We start from the raw sequence: 23,316 nt of genomic DNA, 5'->3' as shown, positions 1-23,316 counted from the left end.
AACCATACCTTTTGTCTCGGAGGAAAATATCACCTCTCACAGATTTGATGGTAATACATCTTCCAGCCAAGGGACACTCTTTTTTCATTCCCCAGAAGTGGCACTGAACTAAGCACACAAATCTTACCTTTTTATGTGCTTCTTTTAAGCAGGTACCTAAGAAAATCAGATTCAGCAAAACTATGGAGCATGCTGGTAAAGTGCTCCTACCTCTTCTTCCCCATCACACATACACATGATCTCATCTCCTGAATGATTTCTCCTCCCTTCCCACTCTGATCAGTTGACAGAGATGTTACTGATAACTCCTGTTGCTTCCTTTCAGGACAATCAGACAGACAGTGGGATGGTTCTGGCATCTGAGGAATTTGAGAGGATAGAAAACCAACACAGAAAAGAAGGTGGATTCAGGTACTCCTTAAGCCTAGCCACTGAGGCTGCCCTGCTGCCAAATGCAGTGAGACCAGGAGACAGCTCCTGGTATCTCCCCATATGCTGCACTGCTTGGAGCTCTCAGCTGTGGGCCCTGAGCCAGATAAGTCCACATACTCCTTATCGAGAGGCAAAACACAGGAAGAACAGACAAACCTGCTGTTTTCTAGGGTTTAAAAATATAAACTGTGCCCATCAATGAGAATGTGCCTGTTAAGATAATGAGGCACAGTGGAGTGGTGGTGTTAATGAGACTGGTAAGGCTTACTGACATTTTCTGGTGAAATATATCAGGGCTCGTTTAAGCGGTGGCAGATGGGATGGACAGAAACTATGTGGCTGCCACCTTCCTCCCTCAGCCCTGACCCACAGGGTACAGGGCCCTGATGTGGTGGTGCAAGGATGGGACAGGCCTTAGGAATTCCCACATGCTGACGTGGAGTCTGGCAGGTTGAGCTGGCACTCTCAGAGCTGAGGATGTTATGGATGGTTATGTCCTTGCCCCAGGCTTTGAAACTGGGTGAGAACCTGTGCAGCTCATCTCTGCCAGAGCAGGCTGAGACCTTGTCTCTGTGACAGTGTGTTGAGCAAGCCATGTCACCTCATATGTAGACAAGGCCAGTCCCAAGCCTCTTCCACATCTCCTCTGCCTCCCAACATCAGATTGGACTGGTCATTGTCTTTTCTCTTAGCCACAGCCCTGTGGCCTTTCTGCTCTTGTATCATACTGTCTTCTGCTTCTTGTCCTCTTTTCCCTAAGGCATGTTCCTGTTGTCTCCTACACCTGGTGTCCCGTCTCCTGGAAAATACTACTCTTAAACCTCTCCTTGAATGAGCAAATCCTTGCTCTTGCGATTTCTGGTATTGGCATGCACTGAGATGGGCCAGATGATTTCCTCCCACATCTTCTTCATCATCTTCCTTTGTTCCCTTTCCCCCATCCTGGCAGTTGGTTTGTATTAATTGCTGTTATTCCTGCCAGGTCTAGAAACAATTAAGGCAGTGTCTCTTGTCTCTCTCTATTCATTGGGGTCCCAACCCTTCCCTGTATCTAGAAGGTATTCCAAAGGTATCTAGAAGAGCTGAACTAAGCATACCAGGTTATGTGTAGATTTGTCAAAAAACATACAGGCTGTGCTTAGATTTAGAGCAAGGCCTGGTTTTGTGCTTTGAAATGGAGATGCAAGTCCATTCCTGACCCTGTCTCTGCCCCGTGCATTAGCAGATGAGACTTTCTGAAGCTGGGATCTCTCTAAGCAGGACAGAGGCTTTCTAGGAGTGCCAAGGTTAATTCTCTGTGTCTCTCTCCCTCACAGCAGTAAAGGGCCCAGTCGAACCGTGGAGCTGTCGGGGGAACAGTCAGACCTGCGGGGCAGATGTCGGCCGTTGTATGCATCCCAAGTCGGAGGCCAGACTTTTTACAACAGTGAATACGGGGAGCTGTCGGAACACTCTGAGGATGGCAGCTGCACCCCGCCTGGAGAGGGGGCCAGTCCCCCCACTCTCCACGCTTCCTTCTTCTCCGAGCAGTACTAATGGCACCACGCCCTGGAGGCGACAAGCCAAGGCATCCCCCCTCACCCTCCAGGCACGTCATCGGGGTCAGTCAGAGCTTCTCCTTCAACCTATGCCCAAACCCAACAGGGAACCTGGATGGGGAACACTGATGTCCTTGGAACCACAGCATGAACCACGCAGCACCTCCAGCTGCAGCTTCCCCGTGCCGCGACTGGAGAGAGCACCTCACTGATTCCTCATGTTTCTTTTATTCCTGCACTTCAGACAGATGCATTCTGCCGGAGAGCGGGTGCCAGTGTTCAGCACTACGGCACCTTCTGCCTAACATCCAGCCTCCGCTCAGATCAGCTTCCCATTCAGAAAACCCATTTCAGGTCAGATATAAATAGATCTGTCTTAGTCTCAAGTTTCTTCCTGGTGTGCAGCCTGAATGTTTTTCCTTGGATTGCTTCCTCCTCCCCTCATCATGATGTCAGCCGCTGAGCTGTGGAGCAGAATCAAAGGGAAAAAATCCCTAGTGGTATTAGCAGCAAGAGCAGGACATTTTAAAGAGGTGTACAGAGAGATCCCAAGGGATCTTTGTAAATGCTCATGCATGCTGCTCATCCTGAGCAGGTGCCAGCCTCTCCATCTCCTCTGCAAGCAACATCCACACCCCTCTCATCTCTGCTGGGAGGAAACCTGCCAATCTGCCTTATCACTAGGATTATTTTAGCCATCTCAACACAGCTAGTGCTGAGTAGGTCATCAGCTGATGGCTAAAGTGCTCCTGGTGAGATAAACAGCAACTCTTTTTGCAGGCCCTGTGCAAAACAGGTTATTTTATGATCTCTGCTGGGAGCAGGTTACTCACAGGTCTGCTGCTCTCACCTTCCCCTTCTCCCAGAATGGTGCTGAGATCATTTGTTGCTCAAGTGAGAAATTAAAGCAAAGCTGGGTCAATTTGAGCTGGCTTCTAAACATAGAGTTTGCTGGGAGGAAAAAGATCAAAAGGGCAGGGAGTGAAATGTTTATTTTCAAGCTGCTGCAAAGCATTTTGGAAACAATGGAAGGAACAGTGCTTCAGCAATAAGGTGCTCTGGGTTGCATCCCCTTGTGTGTTGACATCACTGAACACATGGAGCACAGCACCTGGCCAGGGATCAAGCCCTGATTCTCCTGGATGGACAGTTCTGCACCATGACCTTTCCTGTCTCCCAAGTTCCCTGACTCAAAGGAGGCACTCTCTGCCCAGCAGGTTCCTCTCCAGTTTCTTTTGTAGAGCTTCCAGCAGAGCATACTTGTCTCTGGAGGATTAAGAAACAGTTATTTGTGGAGGAAATATCTCACTTTGGTCTTTTGTTTCTAAGAGATACCACGTGAATTTAGAGCTCTGGGGAACCTCTGCAGCCCCTCTCTACAGATTTCTGTACTGCTGCCTCACCACTTCCCACCTACTTCTTTCCATCCTGCTCCCAGTCCAAGAGCTCAGCCACAGAGCACAGTTACATCACTGCCTCAGGAGTCTGCGTGAAAAGGCTCATTTGAACAGCTTGTCATCATCTCTTCTCCCACATGCCCATGGCTGGCAGAGCTCTTTGCACCAGGGCATCTCAGCACCAGGGAATTTCTGCTTGTGGGCCACACCTCTGTCACACAGCCAAGGATTTGGACTTGTAAAACTGTGTTTCCTGTCAGATGTACAGCTTTCCCAAACTGTATTTCTTTTCCAGCAGAGGGTTTTACGCGTTTCCCGATGTAAGCCTGTGAGTCCTTATGGATGATGTTGCCAAGTCTTAATTATAGTTCTCCACACAAGTGTAATGGGGAGATTTATTTAGCACATGGGAAAAGCACGCCTGTCATTCAAATTCTCTAAGCCTGTGCAGCTTGCTCAATGTTCCCCTCCCTTTTTGTGTCAGCAGCATGACATGGCTGCAATTTCCATGGCAAAAAAGAGGCACAAAACCAGACCAGCTTGAGCCAAACTGGCTCAGAATGTGGAACTGGAAACCATGTATGACAATGAATTCCCTGACTTCTACTGGTGTCCCCTGAAGTTGCCAGGAATTTGAGCATCTTTAAGTAATTGTTACGACTCAGTAAGAATCCTCTGGCAGGAGCTGCTGGAGAGCCAGGACAAGGAAGTAGGACAGCCAACAGCGTGTAGGCCAGATCAAATTCTCCTGCCCTCATCTTGCCCTGCTTTTTGAACTGGTGGTTCCCTTGGCAGAAGGATGGCTGCATGTGCCTCATGCTGCTAGAGGTTTCCACTGGCATTGACATGGGTAGAAGGTGACCAGCTGAGCTAAATTCAGGCTGCTCGCTGGGTGATGTGCATCCATAGGACTCAGACTCTCTTGTTTCCAGTGCTCCACAAAGAGTTCTCTGCCTGGAAATAGCCCCATCTGAGAGAGGGCCCAAGAAAGAGGACTACAGACAAAATAGTAGTTAAAAACCAGAATTTCTAAGTAGCTGCAAGTCCCCGTCCATATGTGAGGGATAGATATGTGCCAACAAAGCATGACATTTGCAGGGCAGTGGCAGGATTCCTCAGCAGAAAGGGGACAGAGGAATTTTAGTGCCCAGGCTGGTTGTCAGTGTGGACATCCAGCCAGTACAGCAGCACTTTTTCTCTAAGTTTAGCTGTAAATTGCTCACAAGCATCCCTGTGGAGAAGGGTTATGTTGTTAAAACCATTGTTAACAATCCCCTGCTTCACCCCGGGGAAGGCACTTCTGTGTCATCTGATTTTTGAACATTCAGCTCCACAGTAGTTTATTTTCTCTCTCTTGCACCATCTTGATGGGGGGTGGAATCAGATCCTATTGTATCTGTGTCAACAGCATTGCATGAACAATGCAGCATGATAGGAGCAAAAGCTGCTCCGCTTCAGACACTCCTGCTGATGAAGAACAACTGTAGTGTGGGATACTGAAGAGTTGTTGAGACAATTGTACTTTTGCTCTCTAAAGGTATACTAAAATTAGATGTGCAAACCTGATAACCCTTCCCACTCTCTTGAATTATTTCTGGCTTTTTATTTTTACAGTCTCCAGATAAGCATGACGTGAAGCTGGTCTGTTTTGGGCTTAAGACGTGAGACAGGAGTGTTGTCTGTCTTTCCACAGCAGCAAGGGAGTATTTCAATGTTTAAAACCCAGGGTTCGATAATTGTGCCTGCTCTGTTCACAATGCACTCTCTGTTTTGTTTTGTTTGGGCTTCTTACTGGAACTCAACATTGAAGCTAAGCTATTTATCATCATCACCTTCCTTTAAAATGGCTGCTTCCACTCTATGCGCAGTCTCACTTTTCCTTACAAAGTGTTGGTGTTGAGAGGACATTCCTCCCTCCTGAAAACAAAGTGTTGGGTCCCCTACTTGCAAATACACGTGTGTCTCTGAAGAAAATCCTGTGTATCAAGTAACACTACATTTATATTGCAATATTTTAACCTGGTACCCGTTGTTGCTCTAGCAGCATTCAATGTTTCAGTGGGCTGCCTTTGAAGCAAGTAGGCTAAAACAGGGGTTAAGTGTGAGTACAAAGCATGGTCTGTGTGAGTGTGTGTGAGTGTGCTGTGGGTGAGTGTGTGGGTATTTGCACGTGAGTTTTCCTACCAGTGAGCATATGTGAGTGATTGTAACTCACGTTGAGTGTTGTCTCTGGAAATTCACAGTTATATATCAAACCAGTTAGAACACTGCTTCCTTTCCTCTCTTCCTATAGTACTTGTTATCCTTTGTCATTAAGAGTTTTGTTGTAATATCTAAATGTGAAAATGAATAAAGTCGTAACTGGCAGCTGCTCTCTGGTTCCTGGGGCCACCTCTGCCCCTGGGGCAGCCCAGCCCCAGCCCAAGCCATCAGCACATTTCGGGTTTCTTATTTTTACTTTTGTGTCTGTTTGCATTTCCCCACATCCTCTTGGAAACAGCTGGACCTTGTGGCATTTCCATCCAGGATGAAACTCCATCTTTTCTCATGGCGAGGTCGGATTCTCTTCAGCTAAGCCCTCTGGCAGGAGCAAGCACAGCACCCAGCCCTGTGCCCCGCATCCACCGTCTTTACCCACTACCTCGGCCCTGGGGGTCTCGGCCCTGGAGGTCTGCAGCCCTCCTGTCCTCTTTCACCACGCCAGGGGAACCAGAGACCCCCCGGGCCCCGCTTCTCCTCAGGGAATCAAACCCCTCTCGGACGCCCTTTCTCGGGGCAACACCCCCAGACTGCTCATGGTACCAAACCCCCACAGACCCCTCTTCTCCAGGGCATCAACCGCCGCAGGACACCTCTCCTTCTCAGGGCACCCAACCCCGCCTCGGACGCCCGTTCTCCTCAGGGCACTGACCCCCCGGCCCCGGTTCCCCTTGTCATTATGGCACCAAATTCCGTCCCAGTTCCCCTTCTCCCCACAGCACCGAACCCGCGGCCCTCGGCCCAGGCGAGCCCCTGGTGGTGCCGCTGTCGGCCCGCAGGTGGCGCCCTCCCCCCGGCGCCGCGGGGCCCGGCGGGAAGCTGGCGGCGCGTCTGTGGCCGTGTCACAGCGCAGTGAAGGGCGGGAGCGGAGCAGGGGTGGAACCGCGGCTGAACGAGGTGTTCTCTGTGAAATGGGACATAAGAGCATTAATGAGTATTTCCCTAAAAAAAAAAAAAAATCGCCAGGAGTTGAAGGAACTCTCAGGCACAGCGCCCTCGTTACCCCTGGGCTGACCTGTGAAGACATGAGCACCATTTGTCTGACTACAATAATGTCCCCTGAGGAGCCGTCAGTGGCAGAGGCACAGCTGAGGGGACAGAAGGAGGACATCTCCGCTCCTCTCCACCGCCATCCCTTCATCCAGCTCCACCATGGGGTGAAAGCGTCCAAAAGGACCTTTTAATTCTCCTGTCCCCATCCAGGGACCTGCCCATCTGGGGAATGAGGAGATTGAAGCTGTTCTGCTCATGAAGTATTCCATTTTGGTGCATCCTGGAGCAGTGCTTGGCTGCTTCTCTCTTGGGGCCATGAGCAGTCCCCTTTGGCTGCTCCTCGCCTGCCTTCCAGCCCATCCATAGGCCATCCATAGGACAGGCTGGGAGGCGGGTGAGGAGCAGCCTCCCAACTGTGTGAGGAGGGCTGGGGATCAGGATGGGGATTGAGGTGGGGATAGAACCAAGGAGGCAGCCCTCACACAGGCATTGGAGCACCTCTCTGCAGCAGAAACAGCCCACAGGGAACCAGACAGGGCAAAATAAAAACCAGCCATTTCATGCTGTTAGCAAAGAACTGGCAAAGCTCTGGCCCCTTGTTTTGCTTTTAACATAGCCAGTGAATGCTTCCTCAATGCTTTTCAGAAGTGCTTTGAGATCCTTCTCCGAAGGTCAGCGCAGTGATAGCGAAGAATCCTTCAGGCTCCCAGGACTTCTTGGTCCCTTCTGAGGACATTTCGGCAATAAAGCACATGACTTTGCATCAGAATGATGCAGAGCTCTTAGTGCTGAGAAATCAAAGCGAGAACAGCTCCAAAACATGTTCTGCACACTGCAGTATCAGTGTGTCAGCCACAGCTCTCATCCTCCGGCTGGGATGAACGTTTGGGTGAAATGAGGAGGCAATCAATAGCATGTGCTTCCTCAGCCAGCATTTACCAAGAAGAGCAAAATTAAATTTAAAAAAATGTAAGCAGAACATTCAGTTTCTGCTTCAAAGTCATTTCCTGGATTGTAATGACATTTCTACAGAGCTTTGCAGAAACAGCTTCTCAGAGGATTTCACAGAACCACACATACCTTTAGCAGAGTCCGTAGGTCCTTTCTGCTCCAAGACGCAGGTTTGCAAGCATGCTGCTTTCCTCGGAAATGGAAGAGGTCTCTCCAAGGACAGGATTAAACTACTTACATCTCAATGAAATAAACAGACTCTGCTTCGTCAGTGTAATCTTACGTGCGTGTCTGACCACGTGCATCGCAAGTGAATAAAATACAAAAGCTTCCAGAGGAAAACAGGTTAATAAGATGTGTAGGTTAAATGCCAGGCTTATCTGAGGGCCTTCCCATGCAGCTGGGGAAGTCACTAAGGAGACCGTATCTCAAAAGAACAGCTCCACAGCCTTTTTTTTCAGAAACTTAGAAAATATCCTAACTCACAGTCCTGCAGTAATTGTTCTCTTTGTTGTAACTAATTTTCAGTTAGTTTGCCTTTCAAAATCCAAGGAGGCCATTATACTATTTTGTTACATCTCCCAAGAGGCTGAAATCCTTAAAACTATGTTAGTTGATCATTCATCAAACCCTGTTTTACAGTATTTCCTGGGATTAATATTTATTAAGAATATTTGAGTGTACAATTTCCCTCCCATTTTAGTATGTCAGAAGTGAGTAACACCAAATTGGGTAGGGATGACTGAATCCTTACACAGAGGCTGTGCTGTTCCTGCCCCAAAGCTCTTTCAGTTCTACCTGGACAGACTGAACACATCCCACCTCGTTTTCACACACACACAGCTCTTCCACCCCCTATTTCTGACATGCTTTAAAACTCTTTATCTTTTTGGTGATCAGCGCTCCTGAACTGGAAATATTTTTCTGAAAAGATGCTGAGGAGCCATGGGAGCCTGTATGTGTCCCTAGATCTTAGCTGCACCAGAGAAGGTTTAGTTTGGACATTAGGAAGTCTATTTTAACAGAAAGGTGATTCGATATTGGAAGTGACTGCCCGGGAGAGGTGGTGGTGTCACTGTCCCTGGAGATGTTTAAGGAGAGAATGTATGTGGCACCGAGTGCCATGGTCTAGTTGACATGCTGGTGTTTGGTCCCACTCTGGACTCGATGAGCTCAGAGGTCTTTTCCAACCTATCTGATTCTGTAATGCTGTGACCTAATTCCTTATGGAACCGCGGGTCGCTGGAGCCCGGTACCATGCCCGCCGCCCCCGCTCGCAGCTCGCAGCGCCCACAATGACATCATAGGCCGTGTCCCCGCCCTGTGCCGGACCCCGCCCCGTGGGCGTGATCCTCGCCCAAGCCCCGCCTCTCGTCCTCGTGGCGCGGGGTGGGGCGTGCGGCGCCTGCGCAGAACGCGGGGCTGCAGTCGAGGCGCGGGCGCGGAGTCGGAGCCGCGGGACGGTGCGGGGGCCCCGCTGCCCTCGGGGCGAACCGGGCATGAAGCGACGGCTGCCGGCTGCGGACGCCGGGCTGGGCACTGAGCTGCGCCGCCCGCCGCACTAAGTGGGCGACGAGCCCCGAGGCGAACCGAGGCGGCGCGGCGGGCCGAGTCCGGGGCGACCCCCGCGGCTGTGTGCGAGCGCGACTGAGGCGGTAGCGGCGGCTTCCGCCAGCAGCGTTCTCTGGGCTGGCGAGGGTCTGCGCGGGGAGGGGGCCGCGGCACCGCCCCCGCCTCCTCCCCTCCCCTCGCCGGGCGGGAGCTCCCCCGCGGCAGCGGGCGGGCGGTATGAGCGCGGCGCTCTGAGGGACCGGCGGAGCCCCGAGGGACCGGCAAAGCGCCGCTTTCTCCGAGCAGCCTCCCTTGGGAGCCGCGGCGGCGGATCGGACTCGGCTGGGACCTGCCATGCCTCCCCTGGCTCCTCCCATGGCATGAGCCCGAGCTCTCCTCCCCGCTCCGCCTGCTTTTGGTCTCTCTCCGCTCCCGGGCTGTCAGATGGGATAGGACACGCCCGGGCGTGCGGGGCTTGACGCTGCCGTGGGGGAGCGGCGGAGGCAACCGGTGACGGCCGTCGGCTCGCCTGGAGTCGAAGATGAGCTGGCGGTGGCCTCACCACCACTGGAACGGCGGCTCCTCCGTGCTGCTGCTGCTGCCGCTGCTGCTGTGGCACGGCCGGGTCCGGCCGGCCGGCGCCGACAACGCCAGCCAGGCGTACTACACCGCCCTCATCAACGTGACGGTGCTGAGCCCCGAGCGCGGCGGCCCCACGCTGCTGCGGATCGACCGCGGCCGCTACGGGCAGGACTCCCCCAAGGTGGAGGTCAAGGGGCTGCTGGTGGCTCCCGTCCCCATCAACGGAGGTAACGCTTCCCTCGCTCGCTGCCGGGTGGTTGGTCCTTGCCTGGGCTGAGCAGGCTTTCCTAGACAGTTTTGAGAAACCAGGAGGAAGAGCTTGCCCAGAGGAAAATAACATAAATCCATGATCTGAGAGTGCTGGCTTGAAAAACGGCTCTGCAAAGCATACTATGCTTTCCAGCATGGATCCCAGTAGATTGGGCGTATTGACTGGTGAAGGTGTTATTCCTTAACTAATTACAGAGAGGGTAGTGATAGTTGACAGTATTTGGTTACAGCATTGCCTTGAATCTTAGAACAGCTGCATAGCCATCTCGCTGTGCATCTGGATAGCTTTGGCACCTGCATGAAGTCACAGTTTTTCAGTGTGCGATTCCTAAAAACGCTGTTTAAGCTACCCATCGAGACTTGGAAGGACTGAAGCTATCAAGTTGTTGCTCTTATAACCAGCCCAGAATGCACTTGTTTGCAGTACTGAACATTGGATAGAGTGTCCAAATAGTTTTCTTTTAATTAAGTGAAGCTGTTATGTATCAGTTGGTTTTTTGATAAATGTTGGAGTTTATAAAGAACACTAATTTGAGCAGTTGAGAATACTGTCATGATTTTTGCCTGAAGTGAAACCGATTTCTTCAGTAATAGTGATGTCGTTTTAGTAGTATCTTGTTTTAAAAACCATTCTTGACATTGTCTAGACTGCCATCTTTAAGAAATGGACCACTTGATGGAATACAGTGGCCCCAACCTGTCTCCTGGACAGTAAACATCTGAATAATGTATTAAGTGAAATATTGTAGTTAGTTAAAAGTAGAGTCTAAGTGGTGAATACAAAGAGTGTTTTAGAAGAATTGATAGCACAAAACTACTGTATTATTAGAAGCTTCAGAGAATTTGCCAAATCTTAAGATCAGGAAAATACTTTGATGCTTCTTCAGAACAAATGCATCCTGCTAGGCAGCCTCTGTAAGCTTCTGGTCCGGATGGATCAGGTTGTGCATCAGCAGGTGCTTGCCAGCCTCACTGGAGCTCAGTTTCATTAGCTTTGCAAAATATAACTAGAATATATTAATGGGGTGGATTTTTGGGTGGAAGGGTGAGGAAGCAGAAATTGTTGAGGAGGTCTGCTGTAAAACGATTTTTATTTGTACTTCAAATCTTGTCTACCAGCTATCATTAAATATGTTGCAGTCTTTCTTCCGCTTCCTGATATTCCTCACTTACATTCCCACACAACCCCCGTGAAATCAGGAGTCTGTCTTGAAAGTTTCAGGCATGTAAACACTGTTATTGCAAGTAGTATTTTTACAGGTTTTAAAATGCAGCCTTTTAATATATGCAAAGTATCAAAGCACTTTATTTTTTAAGAGCTGCATTATTTGTCAAGAAAAACTTTTGATACTAATTTCCTTTTAATATGCTGCTGTAACTTTTTCTGCTTTCCTTTGAAATGCCTTCATTAAGGTGTGATTAAAACACTGAGGGAGGCTTTGACAGCATTTTCACAGGCAGCTAATAATGAGAAGAGCTAAATGAAATTATGAGCAGTCCATAAACAGCATTTTTATACCTACTGCTAAGTACTACGATGAATAACTTTATTGAGAAAGCACAGAAGGTGATGTGAAAATGTCAGAGCTGACATAGTTTGACATGGTGCAATCATTAAAACTTTGTTACCAGTTTTTGGGGAAATTCTGTTTTGCCCTTCTGTTTCACAACAGACAACTTAAAGCAAGCTCAACAGCAGTTGTTTTTCTTACTTTATATACTCTGAACTGTTCTGTGTAGGTTGTTACATACTTATATTTTGTTTTAATTTTGCTGAGGTGCTTGTGGTTTAAAAATGCTCCATGTAGTAAGAAAGATTGGAATATTTTATGCTTTTAGTTAAGCTGTTCTTGAACATCATCTGCTTTTTTATATTCACATTTGATAAAAGATGATGCAGTCTTGCTGAAAGTAATTGCTCTAATGGTTTTTTTATCAGCCTGTTAATATTGCTGTAGAACTCATTTGCAAAATTTTTTCTAATAGCTCTAAACCCAAGTAGCTGCCAGCCACTGCTGTTAGAGCAGTAAGTGCTCTACCCCAGTTTTCATGTATCCTCAGAAGAAAAGGACTCTACAATTGTTAGCAACTTTATTTGAGGATACCTTGGATTTGAAACTGCTTTGATGTCAAGCATTCACCCATTTATGGGCTATCTTTGAAATTTTCACGCATGTGGGTGATCTGTTAGCACCTTGATGGCATGGACTGTTTTAGAGCTGAAGTGTCCTTAATTTCACTTTTTTGCATGCTGTGTAAAGAATCATAGAATCACAGAATGGTTTGGGTTGGAAGGGACCTTGAAGATCATCAAGTTCCAACCCCGCTGCCATGGGCAGGGATGCTTTCCACTAGACCAGGCTGCCCAAAGCCCCATTCAGCCTGGCCTTGAACACTTCCAGGAATGGGGCATCTTATTACATCCCTTACTCATTGCCTGCAGGGAAATAAATGAGTTTACTAATTCAGGATTTAGGGCCAATGATCTGCTGCTGACCACACACCATTTGTAATAGTACAGCCTGTGATTTTAAGTGTTCTGTGATGTTTTCTGACTTCTGTTCTTGAATATTCCCGATATTTTATGTACTGCTTTTTGAAGATGCCAGTCCCATGTGATCACCCATCCTTTAAATCTCAGTGCAGCATGACAGTCAATCACTTCTCCCGTTTCTTTTGCAGGGTTTCTTTAATGGAATTCAACCATGTCATGTTAATACATGTATTAAAACTCTTTCCGTGTTCTTTTTATAGAGCTTGTATGAAATTGATAGGGGCTTTCAAAGGCAATGTTCCCCTGGGAGTGGGGTGGCAGTAATTGGCATGACCGCCTGTGAATGTGACTTGTGAAAGTGCAGCTCCAGTGAGCTCTTGGTCACAGTTGGCTGCTGGGTGTACATTTAGCACCTGTGTGGGCATATTTTTCCGAGTACATTAAATGCATGATAGCATAGTTTTTTTTATTAATCTCTCTTCCGTTCTTCTACTTTGAGTTCTTTTTCTTACGTCCTCTAACTTGTTAATCTCTTGTCATGACTTAATTTCTTATTAGAAGAGTGTTTTAAACCACTTCTGGATATGAATGCTTGCAACTTCAAAAGAAAAAAAAAGCTCTTCTTGTTCTGCATGGAAGGATAATAGTGAAAGCCTGATGCAGGTTTTCTGATAGTTTAGTAAAGGTTTATAGTATTCCTTCAGGGGGGTTCCAGAATATTTCTCGCTCAGTCCCTTACTCTTTTATTTGTGACTTTGTGCAAGCAGACATTTTCATAAATCTTGGAGCAGTTTGGGGTTGGAAAGGACCTTAAAGATTGTCTAGTTCCAAGCCCCCTGCCTTGAGAAGGGACACCCTCCTAGACCAGGTTGGTCAAAGCCTCGTCCAACATGGCCTTGAACTTTCAGCCCAGTCCTCTCACAGCAGCTGCCTGGGTGCTCCTGGATGTCTGTACATGCACCGTGCAAGTGTTCAGCCCTGTGCCACTCCAATGACCTGTGCTTTTAATCCTCTTTGGTACTGGGTGCCTGACACCAGTTGCAGTGCAGACCCTTAGGTGTCAGGCACATTCCTCTTGCCATGGCACACCAAGCTAGAAGCCACTGAATACTCGCCTTAATGGTTCTTGGTGGAAACTGCAGTGCTTTGTGGTTTAGTTCCCTCAAAAACATTCTCCATGGGAAACAGGACTCTGTGGCTCTTGAGTCTGGGTTACTGCTTGTTGTGCTTGGATTCCAGTGTGAGGGCTGGAAATGTCAGTCTTGTGTGCTCTCAAGAGTCCCCTTACAGGTGGTCAGACCTTGCTGGGAGGTAAGGTTTTGTGCACCTTGGCTGGCTTGGGAAGCTGGGAAGCAGGCAGGATGATTGGGAGTGGGGCTGATAGGAAGGGAAAAGCAGTGGAGTCAAACTTGAAAATGTTAAAATTCACTGAGCCAGTAGGTCAGGAACAAGGGGGTGAGGAGTGGAAAGGGATGGAGTCTAAAGGGCTTGTGGGGAGGTGATGGTTGTATGAAAGCCACTTTGGAAAAAGAGCTCCTAGAAAGGAGAGCTCTCCCAAAGGGGTAGAAGGGTTGGGGCTGGGCAAGGAGGCTGAGAATGTGAGGAAAAATGTATGTTAGAAAAAGGTGGAAGTGTGGAAGAAACAATACTGGCTCAGTGTTAGGAAGGAGGTATATCTTGTGCATGGTGCTGTAAGTACAGCATTCTGTAGCATCTGGCACTTCATAAACATGTTGTGTGAACAAGTTTTAGCTGCAGAAGATTTGAAATGCCAGTTTCCTGGTAACTGCAGAGCTTTAGGCAGCATTCAGACAGAAATTCTGGCCCAGAATCCAAACCAGTAAAGCTTAGGAAAATGCAACAAGCAGATATACCAGTAGAATAGGGTAAGAAGAATCTTGTGCCATGCTTCTGTGCTTCATCATTGGTCTTGGTAGCCAGCTTAATTAGTAGTCATTAATTGATAGCAAAAGGGGAGGTTATATATTGGAGTTTATCACCGTAATTGTAGCATACTTACTGAGCTAACAAGATTAAATCTGAACTATTATAGGACTCTTCTAAGCTTCAGTGATTTCCTTTTGTTTAACTTCCTCCCTGAAACCAGATTACCTCTCATTCAAAGAGTTTCTTTTCGTGCTAAAGCCAGCTTTAGTCAAAGCAATTACCTGAAAGAGCTGTTGAAAATAAAACGTTGCTGTACATAACACATCGATTCATTGACACAACCTTATAAAGTAGAAATTATGAGTGGCATGAATAAGGACTGTATTGATAATAATATATTGATAGTAACAGTAATGCATTGAAAGAAAATATGTTCATCGTATGTTTTAAGCCCTAATGGGATAGCAAATAACTAGTACCATTCCTTGAAGTAAGAATCAATCAGAACTGCTGAGTTGCCTCTGAATTTCCCAGCTGAATTCCTTTTCTGGAAATTTTATCACAGGTTTATAATTAATGTGTTGCACAAAGCTGTCTTATTTTACCTGTCAGGTGTTCTACATAGGACCTACCTGGGCAGCAGAACTGTAGGGAGGGAATGCTTCAGGGTGCAGCCTGCATGGCACTGCACCTTCCTGTGTTCCTCTGTGGTTTCTTTCCCAACAAGCCTCTTGATCTGCTGTCCCTCAAAATACTAGTGGTGTCTCTCCAGCTATTGTATTACGGTGACTGAAGGTCAGACTTTTAAATGATTTCTGTATGTGTAGCTGAGACAGACCAGCTCTGGCAACTGGCGCTGGCTTCAGAGAGTACAGTATTAGCTAAGATGAAATCAATAGCAAGATATCTGACCTTTAAAGGAGGGGGAAAAAAAAAAAAGAGAAAAAAACCCGGCATAGAATAAAATGGTTAATGCCCAGAGAGTGGAGTATTTCTGTGAAAAGAGGACAAAGTCTGATAACAGCCAGTGCAGCAACCTTGGCTAAAGGGGGGTGTCACAGTTGCATTCACAGTGATGCAAGAGCAGCAGGAACACACGGTGTGAGAAAGAACAAACGTAGCCACAGTTCAGAACTAGGGGACAGTCTGCATTCAGACAGGTATACACTTCTGACAAAGCCTGAGAGCTGCTCTAGTCATTTCATTTTTGCTCCCACAAAATGGCTCTCCTTCTGAGAGGGAGAAGGTTAAAACATGGTCAAGCAATTGGAAAAGAAGAGGAGGAAACTACTGTTGCTGTGCTGATGTGAGCTTGCCACTACTTCTTCAGTAGCTGAGGAGCCTTGGTTGGATCTGTTGCATTATTAACTATTTTTTTCCACATGAATCCCTAAAATGCTGTCAGAAACCTTAGTCCTTCAGCAGGAAGGGTCTTGAATTATAAAAAATGCTCAAGGAGAAACAGTTATAAAAATTGAGCCACCGTGTGTATTCTGCAAAAGGAAACTAAGCTCTCCTAAAGCAGAAAACAAACACAAGCCCAATGGTGGGTACTTAAATCACAGCTGATTCTTCTGTAAAGAGGCTCTTCTGTGGTGTTGGGACTTACAGTAGGGAGGGAGATATTTATGACAACACTGTACATAGCTCTTTAACCCAGCAGGCTGCCACTTCTAACAGAAAATTGGGGTTTTGCCAACACATGACACATAGATGAACACAGAGACGGGCAGGGTAAATAGCTTATATTTCAAATAAGCCAGAAGAGTAGTACACCTATAGGGAGACTTACTTAAATGGCTTTCTGTATGCTTCTATCTTCTGAACTTCCATGAGTGGCTTCTGATCATATCTTTTTCTGTGCAAGTGATCTGTTTTAGAATAATTTAATGTGAAGTTGCTTTTCATTCTGGCATGTAACATCAGTTTTGGGCCTCTCACTACAAGAAAGACATTGAGGTACTGGAATGTGTCCAGAGAAGGACAAAGGAGCTGGGGAAGGGGCTGGAGCACTAGTCTGATGAGGAGAGGCTGAGGGAGCTGGAGAAAAGGATGGTCAGGGAGGGCCTTCTTGCTGTCTAAAACTCCCAGATAGGAGGGTGGAGCCAGGTGGGGTTCAGCCTCTTCTCCCAGGTAGCAAGTGGCACAATGAGAGGAAGCTGCCTCAAGCTGTGCCTGGAGGGGGTTAGATTCGATATTAGGAAAAATTTCATCACTAAAAGGATTGTCAAGCACTGAACCAGACTGCCCAGGGCAGTGGTGGAGTCACCATACCTGGAGGGATTTTAAAGGCTTGTAGATGTGGTACTTAAGAATATGGTTCAGTGGTGAACACAACAGTGCCAGATTAATGGTTGGACTTGATCTTAGAGGTCTTTTCCAACCCAAACAATTCTATGATCATCCAGGTAATACTTGCAACTCATTTGTTGTTGGTTCTAGTTGAACTTTGGATACCAGATCATAGATGGCAGGGTAGTGAAGAGCTGTCAATGACGATTCTGGCTGACCCTGTTCATGTGTGTCTCTTGCAGTGCCCACTGATATCCCTGGCACCTGAGCTGCACGAGAGATGTTTTATTGTAACCATCTCACTATTCTAGAAAGGTGACTGTGATTCTAAGACTTCCACACTTTTTTGGACTATCTTCAGTCTATTGAAAAGACAAGCAGAGCACCCCACATTTTTCACTATTGGTTCTGAATTTTATTTAGTTAAAAGTGGAAAGATTTTACTTAACATTTGTGTGGTGTAATAGAATGCTAATGCAAAGAAAAGTGGGTTGTGACTTTTTATTAAATCTCAAGTGACTTGCAGACACTCAGTTCAGGTTTATCTAAACCAACCAGATTTTCATCAGTGTTTCTCTATTACTTAAATAGTACTGAGATAATATTGTCAGCTGTTAAATTTTCATCAGGGTATGCTGAATGCACCTCGTCAGGAATAACATGCTGTAAGCATTTGAGTGGTGTTTGTTGGTCTATATCTGGAAAGCTTTAATCTCTTAATATCTTGTTTCCTAATTCTGTTGCTTTATCCAGTAACATTTCATAGCTCTGTCCACAGCTGAAAGAGACTTTGATCTCCACTGTGGTAGAAAATTTTGTACTACTTTTCCCACAGATGCAGTTTCTGTTATCTCTTACTGCTTTCTCTGTTGCTTTTTAAGCTAAAAATTTTCAAGCATACAAATTCAAGGTGCCTACATGAATTTTGAGAATGCTGCCTCCTCATTCAAGGTGCTCTTTGTTGCTTTTATGGTTTTTCACTGTAATAACCCATTACCTTGTTCTTGTGGCCATTTTTGTTTTCACTTCATATTTTAGTTTTGATCATGATTGTACTGAAGCAAACAGTACATAATCTGTAGGATTTCTGTTTTTAATAATCCCATATATTTTAGGTAAATTTATGTTGGCCATAGTGTCTACTCTCAGAGTTATTTTTGGCAGTTTGAGGGGATTCTGTGGAATTGTAGCCATTTAGAAAATGGTATTTTCCAACAGAAGTATCATACCTGAGATTCTTGAGTATGATATCATGGGAGAAGGATGGGATTTTTTGGCTTTCAGGGCTTGGGAAACTTCCTATCGCAGTCTGCTGGTGCTTTCCCCCTTCCATGTTTTTGAGTAAAAATATTCAGAACAAGGGGGAATTGTGTATTAAACAGCTTTTATCTTAACAGAGGGCAAAAAGGTTGGTGGCTCATACACTGTGTTGTGATTCTTCCACATTTTCAAAAAGGACTGTAATTCCCTTTAAAAATACATACTGTTCTCAAATTTAAGATTACAAAGACAAGCTGCAAAAGTGCAGTGGGCATGAACATGCTGTTCTTTGATTGGTGATGTTCGTGATGGCCATCACCAGTGCTGCAAAGCAACATGTGTGGATCAGTGCTAGCTAGCAATTTCCACAGGAATTCAAGTAATGGTGTCAGGGTAATGGAAGAAAACGCTCTATAAAATTTGGCTTCAGGCATCTGTATTTCAGACTTTCCCTGATGCCTGTATGAAACAAAAATACAGCAAATAGCCCTCCATGTCTGAGATGTCTAATACAGGCTTGAAAAGCAATTGTGAAAAGGATGTGTTGATATCTGGCTCCCCACCCTCCTTCCAGGGGAACAGGGAGAGGCACTTCTTGTCGAAATTAAGAGCAATGACTTCCTGTACGTCTGCCATAGTATAGATTCATCTGCACTAGTTCTCTTTAGGCAAGCAGAAAATTTTCTTTCTTGTTTCAGAAAACATCTTTAGCTCTTTGACTCTCCTTTGTTACAGGTTTTAACCTCAGCTATGTTAAGCTGAGAGTACTTAAAAAGACCTTTTGTTTTGTTTCCAGCTGATATGTTAAATTGGATATTTTTTTTGGTGGTAGACTTTTTGCTGAAATCTCATAGTTGTGCTGAATTCACTTCTTGAGAAGGAAAAAAATTATGGGACACTTCATTTGAATTGCTCTTACATTGCAGAACTGTAATGTTTTCTGAGCTATTATGCAAATAAATTGTTTGTTTGTCTTGAAAAAATCACTGTTTATCCCAGCTATTTTTAGTAGCCAAAGATTCTTACACTCTTGGCATTTGAAAGGATAAATATATTTGCATTATAAACTGCCAATGGCTCTAAATTTATAAAATCCTTTAATGATATGACCACAGTGTATCAGACTAAACTGTGTTGTGCAAACAGATCTGTCTTTTGGCGATTTCAGCTGCTGTGAAGTTATCTTCTGCCTTGGGTTTTGTGCCTTTTGTACACAGCTCTGTGGGTTTGGGTTGTTCCCGGATATGTTACAGTGTCAGAAAGGACAAAAGAGCTTTGCACACTGTTGAACTCAGACATCTGGCATTTGCCATTTCTGTTACCCTTCCTTTATACCATCTATACCTGTTTAGCTGACGAGTGCATTGCGTTCGCAAACCCATTTGTTTCTCTATGAATTTGAATACATTTCCTTGTAGACAAAATGTGCATATGTAAAACGCTGATGTTGGCTGCTGGGGTTGTACAAGATCAGCTTTTAATGTTGTCCTTTTTTACAGTAGCCTGCACATGGCAGATAACTCTGAAATCTTGTTTTCACAACCTGCTTTGTTTAGTTGTACTTCCCACTGCAGCGATATTTATGGCTGCATTAGAAAGAAAAGACTTGTACTCCCCAGAATGACTGATAAACAGCTGTTTTGTAAATGCCTATAGCAAATGAACCATATTCTAATGGTTTTCAGCCTCTAGGCAGGTATTGATTTGAACGTGAATTCATTGTTCTAGCTGCACTGGAGTTAAAAATAGCGTGTGTCAGTGAGCCTAATTCTCGGGCATATAGTCATAGCTTTCAATGTGGGAGACTGCTTTTTTTAAAATCTTTTTTTTCCTAAGAATACAGTTATCTTTAGACTTTTTAAACAAGAGGATAGTGGCTTCCTAGTGTATAGCATTTAAGTACTTCAGCAAACTTGGAATTAGGATTTTTTTTTTTTTTCCTGTTAGAAGAAATTGGCGTCTGTGTAAATTTGTTTCCCATTTCAGTTGCAGATCGTCTGGGCTGTGACCCTCGAACACGTTTCCAGGTCCCACCAAACACCAAGCAGTGGATTGCTTTACTACAGAGAGGAAACTGTACATTTAAAGAGAAAATACTGCGAGCAGCTTCACATAATGCTACAGCTGTGGTCATTTACAACAATGTGTCCAGTGAAGAGCCTGTCACGATGACACATCAAGGTAAATAAAATGTAATCTCCTTCGCTATAATGCTTTTGCCGTATAAACTATTGTTAAAGAGCCCTTGGCATTGGACAGATGGTATTTGAAGTAGCCCATTCCCTAATGATATTTACATGTATATAATATAGTGAAATAAGCCAATAATTCTGAAAAGTTATTTTCCTTTAGCCTACGCTTATCCAATGAGGAATGCTTTTCCTCTGCAGTGGGGATGTGGGTGGGTTGGAGTGAGGAAATGCCAGTAAGATCTGAGGAGCAATCTTTCAAACCTTTCTGCAGAAGAGAAGCTAACATACAGATATAATGGAAGATCTAGAATTTAAAAAAGAATCTGTACCTGAAGAATTCTGTAGCAGCGTGTCTTCAACTCGTCGTTCTGGTGGGGACCTCCAAATGTTAACAGATGTATTTTGGGATCTAAGCTTGCATGCTTTTTTTAATGACAGTTTACAGAGCATTCTCTTTCTACAATCAAAGTCTAAGTGCCATACAGGAGTCAACAAAACAGTGATTTGGAGGGCAGTTGCCTCTGTAAATTGTCTAAAATAATGCTGGAAATCTGTTTTTCTGGAGAGTTCTACTTGCTTACAGCTGCCTATGTCTAAAATTTTACTGTTCCTAGTGACTTACTTTTGTTGCTGGAAGCCTCATATGTAAACATTTTCCTTGGTTAAAAATTATTTTTGCAATTCTGATAACTACCTTTTTCCTTTTCCAGAAGATTTTTTTCATTTTGGAACTATCTAGCTTAACCAGAAAAGGCATATCTCTATATTTGGTGGTGGTACTGCTGGCTGGTTTTTGGTTTGTTTTTTTTTTTTTTTGGAATATTTTCAGTCTCTTAGCATAAGGGGTTGCTTGGAAACTAGAATTTCTTAATTATTGCTATGCATATTGTCACACAATTAGAATTGAATTCTTTTACTGAAGAAATGCTATGGTTGTTTCTTCCTTTTTTTAACAAGCAAAATGTCTCACAGGAGTTTGACCTTCCCAGCTCTGTATGCCACAGGAATTTTGCAGGGGGGTTTTGACCTCCATGTAGCAATTCAAAGCCTGTTAACAATTGATTTTTATCTCAGGTACCTTCCTTAGACATTTTTACAAGTAATCTGCAGATGAAAAGTCCTATATTCTAATGAAACATTTTTTGCCAATTTTTGGGTTTTACTTTTTTTTTACTTTTTTTTTTTTTGCCCCCCCACTTCTCTCTCTACAGTTGTAGTGCCCTCCTAAACCTTCAGCTCTGGACTCTTTGAACTTCCTGTAAGAATGTAAATTCTGCTGTCTCTATTTAACAATGATTTGTGAGTTTTCCCATGGCCTGGAGTACCTCAGTGTGTCAGGAAAAAAAGGCTACTACTACTAATACAGCTTTGGCATTGTTGGCTCTATTACATGTTAAATCATATAATGGGTTTGATTATAACTTTAATACCTTCTTTCTCATAATGCTGTTAGATTTGGCTTTCACAGCAGTAGGATGGTGTCTGTCTTCTATTAGGAAATCCTTGTTCCCTCCCTGTTTCATCTCAGAAGAGCAGTGTTTTGCCTTTGAAACTTTATCAGTAGGCCCAGTAGTTCTGGTTGGTTGAAATACCATCTCAAGATGTAAAATATGAGAGCTGCTGTGGCTAAAACAGTGTCTTATAAGGTACCCAGGCAGCTGTTTGGGTAGTTGATATTTGGGGGAAAGCCCAATACTGTCTTTGGCATGGTGAGTTCCAAATATTTGCTCTTACTTATGGTAAGCTTTAAAAAAAATGTAATTACTGGAGATGATATTTTAGCTTTGTGTATTTGAAATACTGGGTTTTAGGTGCATGTGTTCAGTCTTTGGAATCTCTGTCCTGGCTTGGGCTGAAGGCTCTATCTCAAAACTAATATTGGACTTGAAGTGTTCAAACTACGTGACAGGCTAAAAGTAGTTTTTTAGAACTGAAGTAGCAGCTGTAATGAAGAGAAATACTGCTCCACAGCCTTTGTTTTGATTGTGTTATGGACACGTAAGGGATTTCCTCAGAAGTCACTTTGCAGAACTTCCTGCAACTAACTTCTCTGTGGGTTGATGGAGGAACTGCAAGTGTGTGTAACTGAGACGTAGACTGGTCCTTTGGTGTTAGCCTCAGCAGAGGGAGGGTTTGGAACCCAGCATTCCCCTTCTTGAGAGTTATTCCAAGTGGGAGATAGATTCCTGAATCTATGTTTGTGGGATGAGTCTTTCCTAACACTGTGTGTAAAGCAGACTTGCACACATTCCCTGGTCCTCCTATTTCTGCCTTTTCAACCATATCATATTTGATATGCAACCATATCAAAGCAAATACTGTGTGCTTTTTAGGTGGTGAACAACCACGTCATCTCAGAGGTCTCTTCCAACCTAACTGATTCTGTGTCAATCTGTGTGGTCTGCTAATTAGATATTCCAGTGCACTACATCACTTCTGTTTAGTATTTTCTGTCCCTAAAGGTTGGGAGGAGCTGACCCTGTGTATCTGATAGCTGTTCTGCAGTGATTAAGTTAATATGTGTTAGAGTTGATAGCAAGTGAGAAGGAAGGTGGGCCACCAAGTTGGTGTTAGCTCCACATGATGTCTATTGCTGTGCAGTATTCCTCTTTTCTTTAAAAATGCAGTCTTCACGAAACAATTTTGCAGCTGTATTATGATGACTAACTTAATGACTCTACATTTTCTTTCCATAGACAAAGGAGAAAGTAGACCTTGTGTTATTTTGTATTACTGTAACATAATCTTTGTACTGCTGCATAGTGAGCCTTAGAAATATTCCATCTTCCAGGTGGAGCAGAGAGGAAAGCAGCAACTGCTTATAATGCACACTGTGAACTGCAAGCTTTTCCTGCTTGGATATTTGCATGAATTCCAATCACCTGCTTAGACAGTGTCTGTGGCAAAAATAAATAACACATTACACAGATTGATGTATGTTGCCCACCTGCAGAGAGGTGATTCCCTGTGAAAAGAGCTTAGGAAGCACTTTTCACCTGTAGGATTAATATTTTATCCAAGCTATTTTATGCTTGAATACACATTTGAAAATTTTATTCTTATGGAAATTTGTTCGTACTCAAAATATTACTTAGCAGAATGGCAGTTCTTTCTGGAGGCTGGATAACGACTGTCACTGTGGAGTCAGTCTATCATCACTGTGTCAAATGAACAGTTTCTGCTGCTAATAGCAGAATTTGCTTTCTCTTGTGTCATAG

The 23,316-nt window shown here is 44.9% G+C and overlaps 2 protein-coding genes across 8 annotated transcripts in view; both read left to right on the top strand.

Annotated features, from left to right (window-relative positions):
* Positions 1–5,734, top strand: part of LOC121657830 (vascular endothelial growth factor receptor 3) — a 57,823-nt gene extending 52,089 nt beyond the window's left edge. For 2 of the 4 annotated variants that reach the window (XM_042013964.1, XM_042013967.1), the window contains exons 29-30: positions 326–411; positions 1,749–5,734. In XM_042013964.1, coding sequence (XP_041869898.1) covers positions 326–411; positions 1,749–1,968 — 306 coding nt within the window. In that variant the 3' untranslated portion in view covers positions 1,969–5,734. The remainder of the gene's footprint in view (positions 1–325; positions 412–1,748) is intronic. The other 2 variants (XM_042013966.1, XM_042013968.1) reach the window with 2 other exon arrangements.
* Positions 5,735–8,982: 3,248 nt separating this feature from the next.
* Positions 8,983–23,316, top strand: part of LOC121657774 (E3 ubiquitin-protein ligase RNF130-like) — a 55,691-nt gene continuing 41,357 nt past the window's right edge. For 2 of the 4 annotated variants that reach the window (XM_042013853.1, XM_042013855.1), the window contains exons 1-2: positions 8,983–9,930; positions 19,893–20,087. In XM_042013853.1, the coding sequence (XP_041869787.1) occupies positions 9,663–9,930; positions 19,893–20,087 (463 nt within the window). In that variant the 5' untranslated portion in view covers positions 8,983–9,662. The remainder of the gene's footprint in view (positions 9,931–19,892; positions 20,088–23,316) is intronic. The other 2 variants (XM_042013854.1, XM_042013852.1) reach the window with 2 other exon arrangements.

The sequence above is a fragment of the Corvus kubaryi genome, unplaced genomic scaffold (genome assembly GCF_017639235.1).
Source record: "Corvus kubaryi isolate FWS band 111438036 unplaced genomic scaffold, C.kubaryi_AGA036_p1.0 split1-37374, whole genome shotgun sequence".
NCBI lineage: Eukaryota > Metazoa > Chordata > Aves > Passeriformes > Corvidae > Corvus > Corvus kubaryi.
The sequence above is the reverse complement of the archived record's forward strand: the minus strand, read 5'-3'. Positions and strand labels throughout refer to the sequence as shown.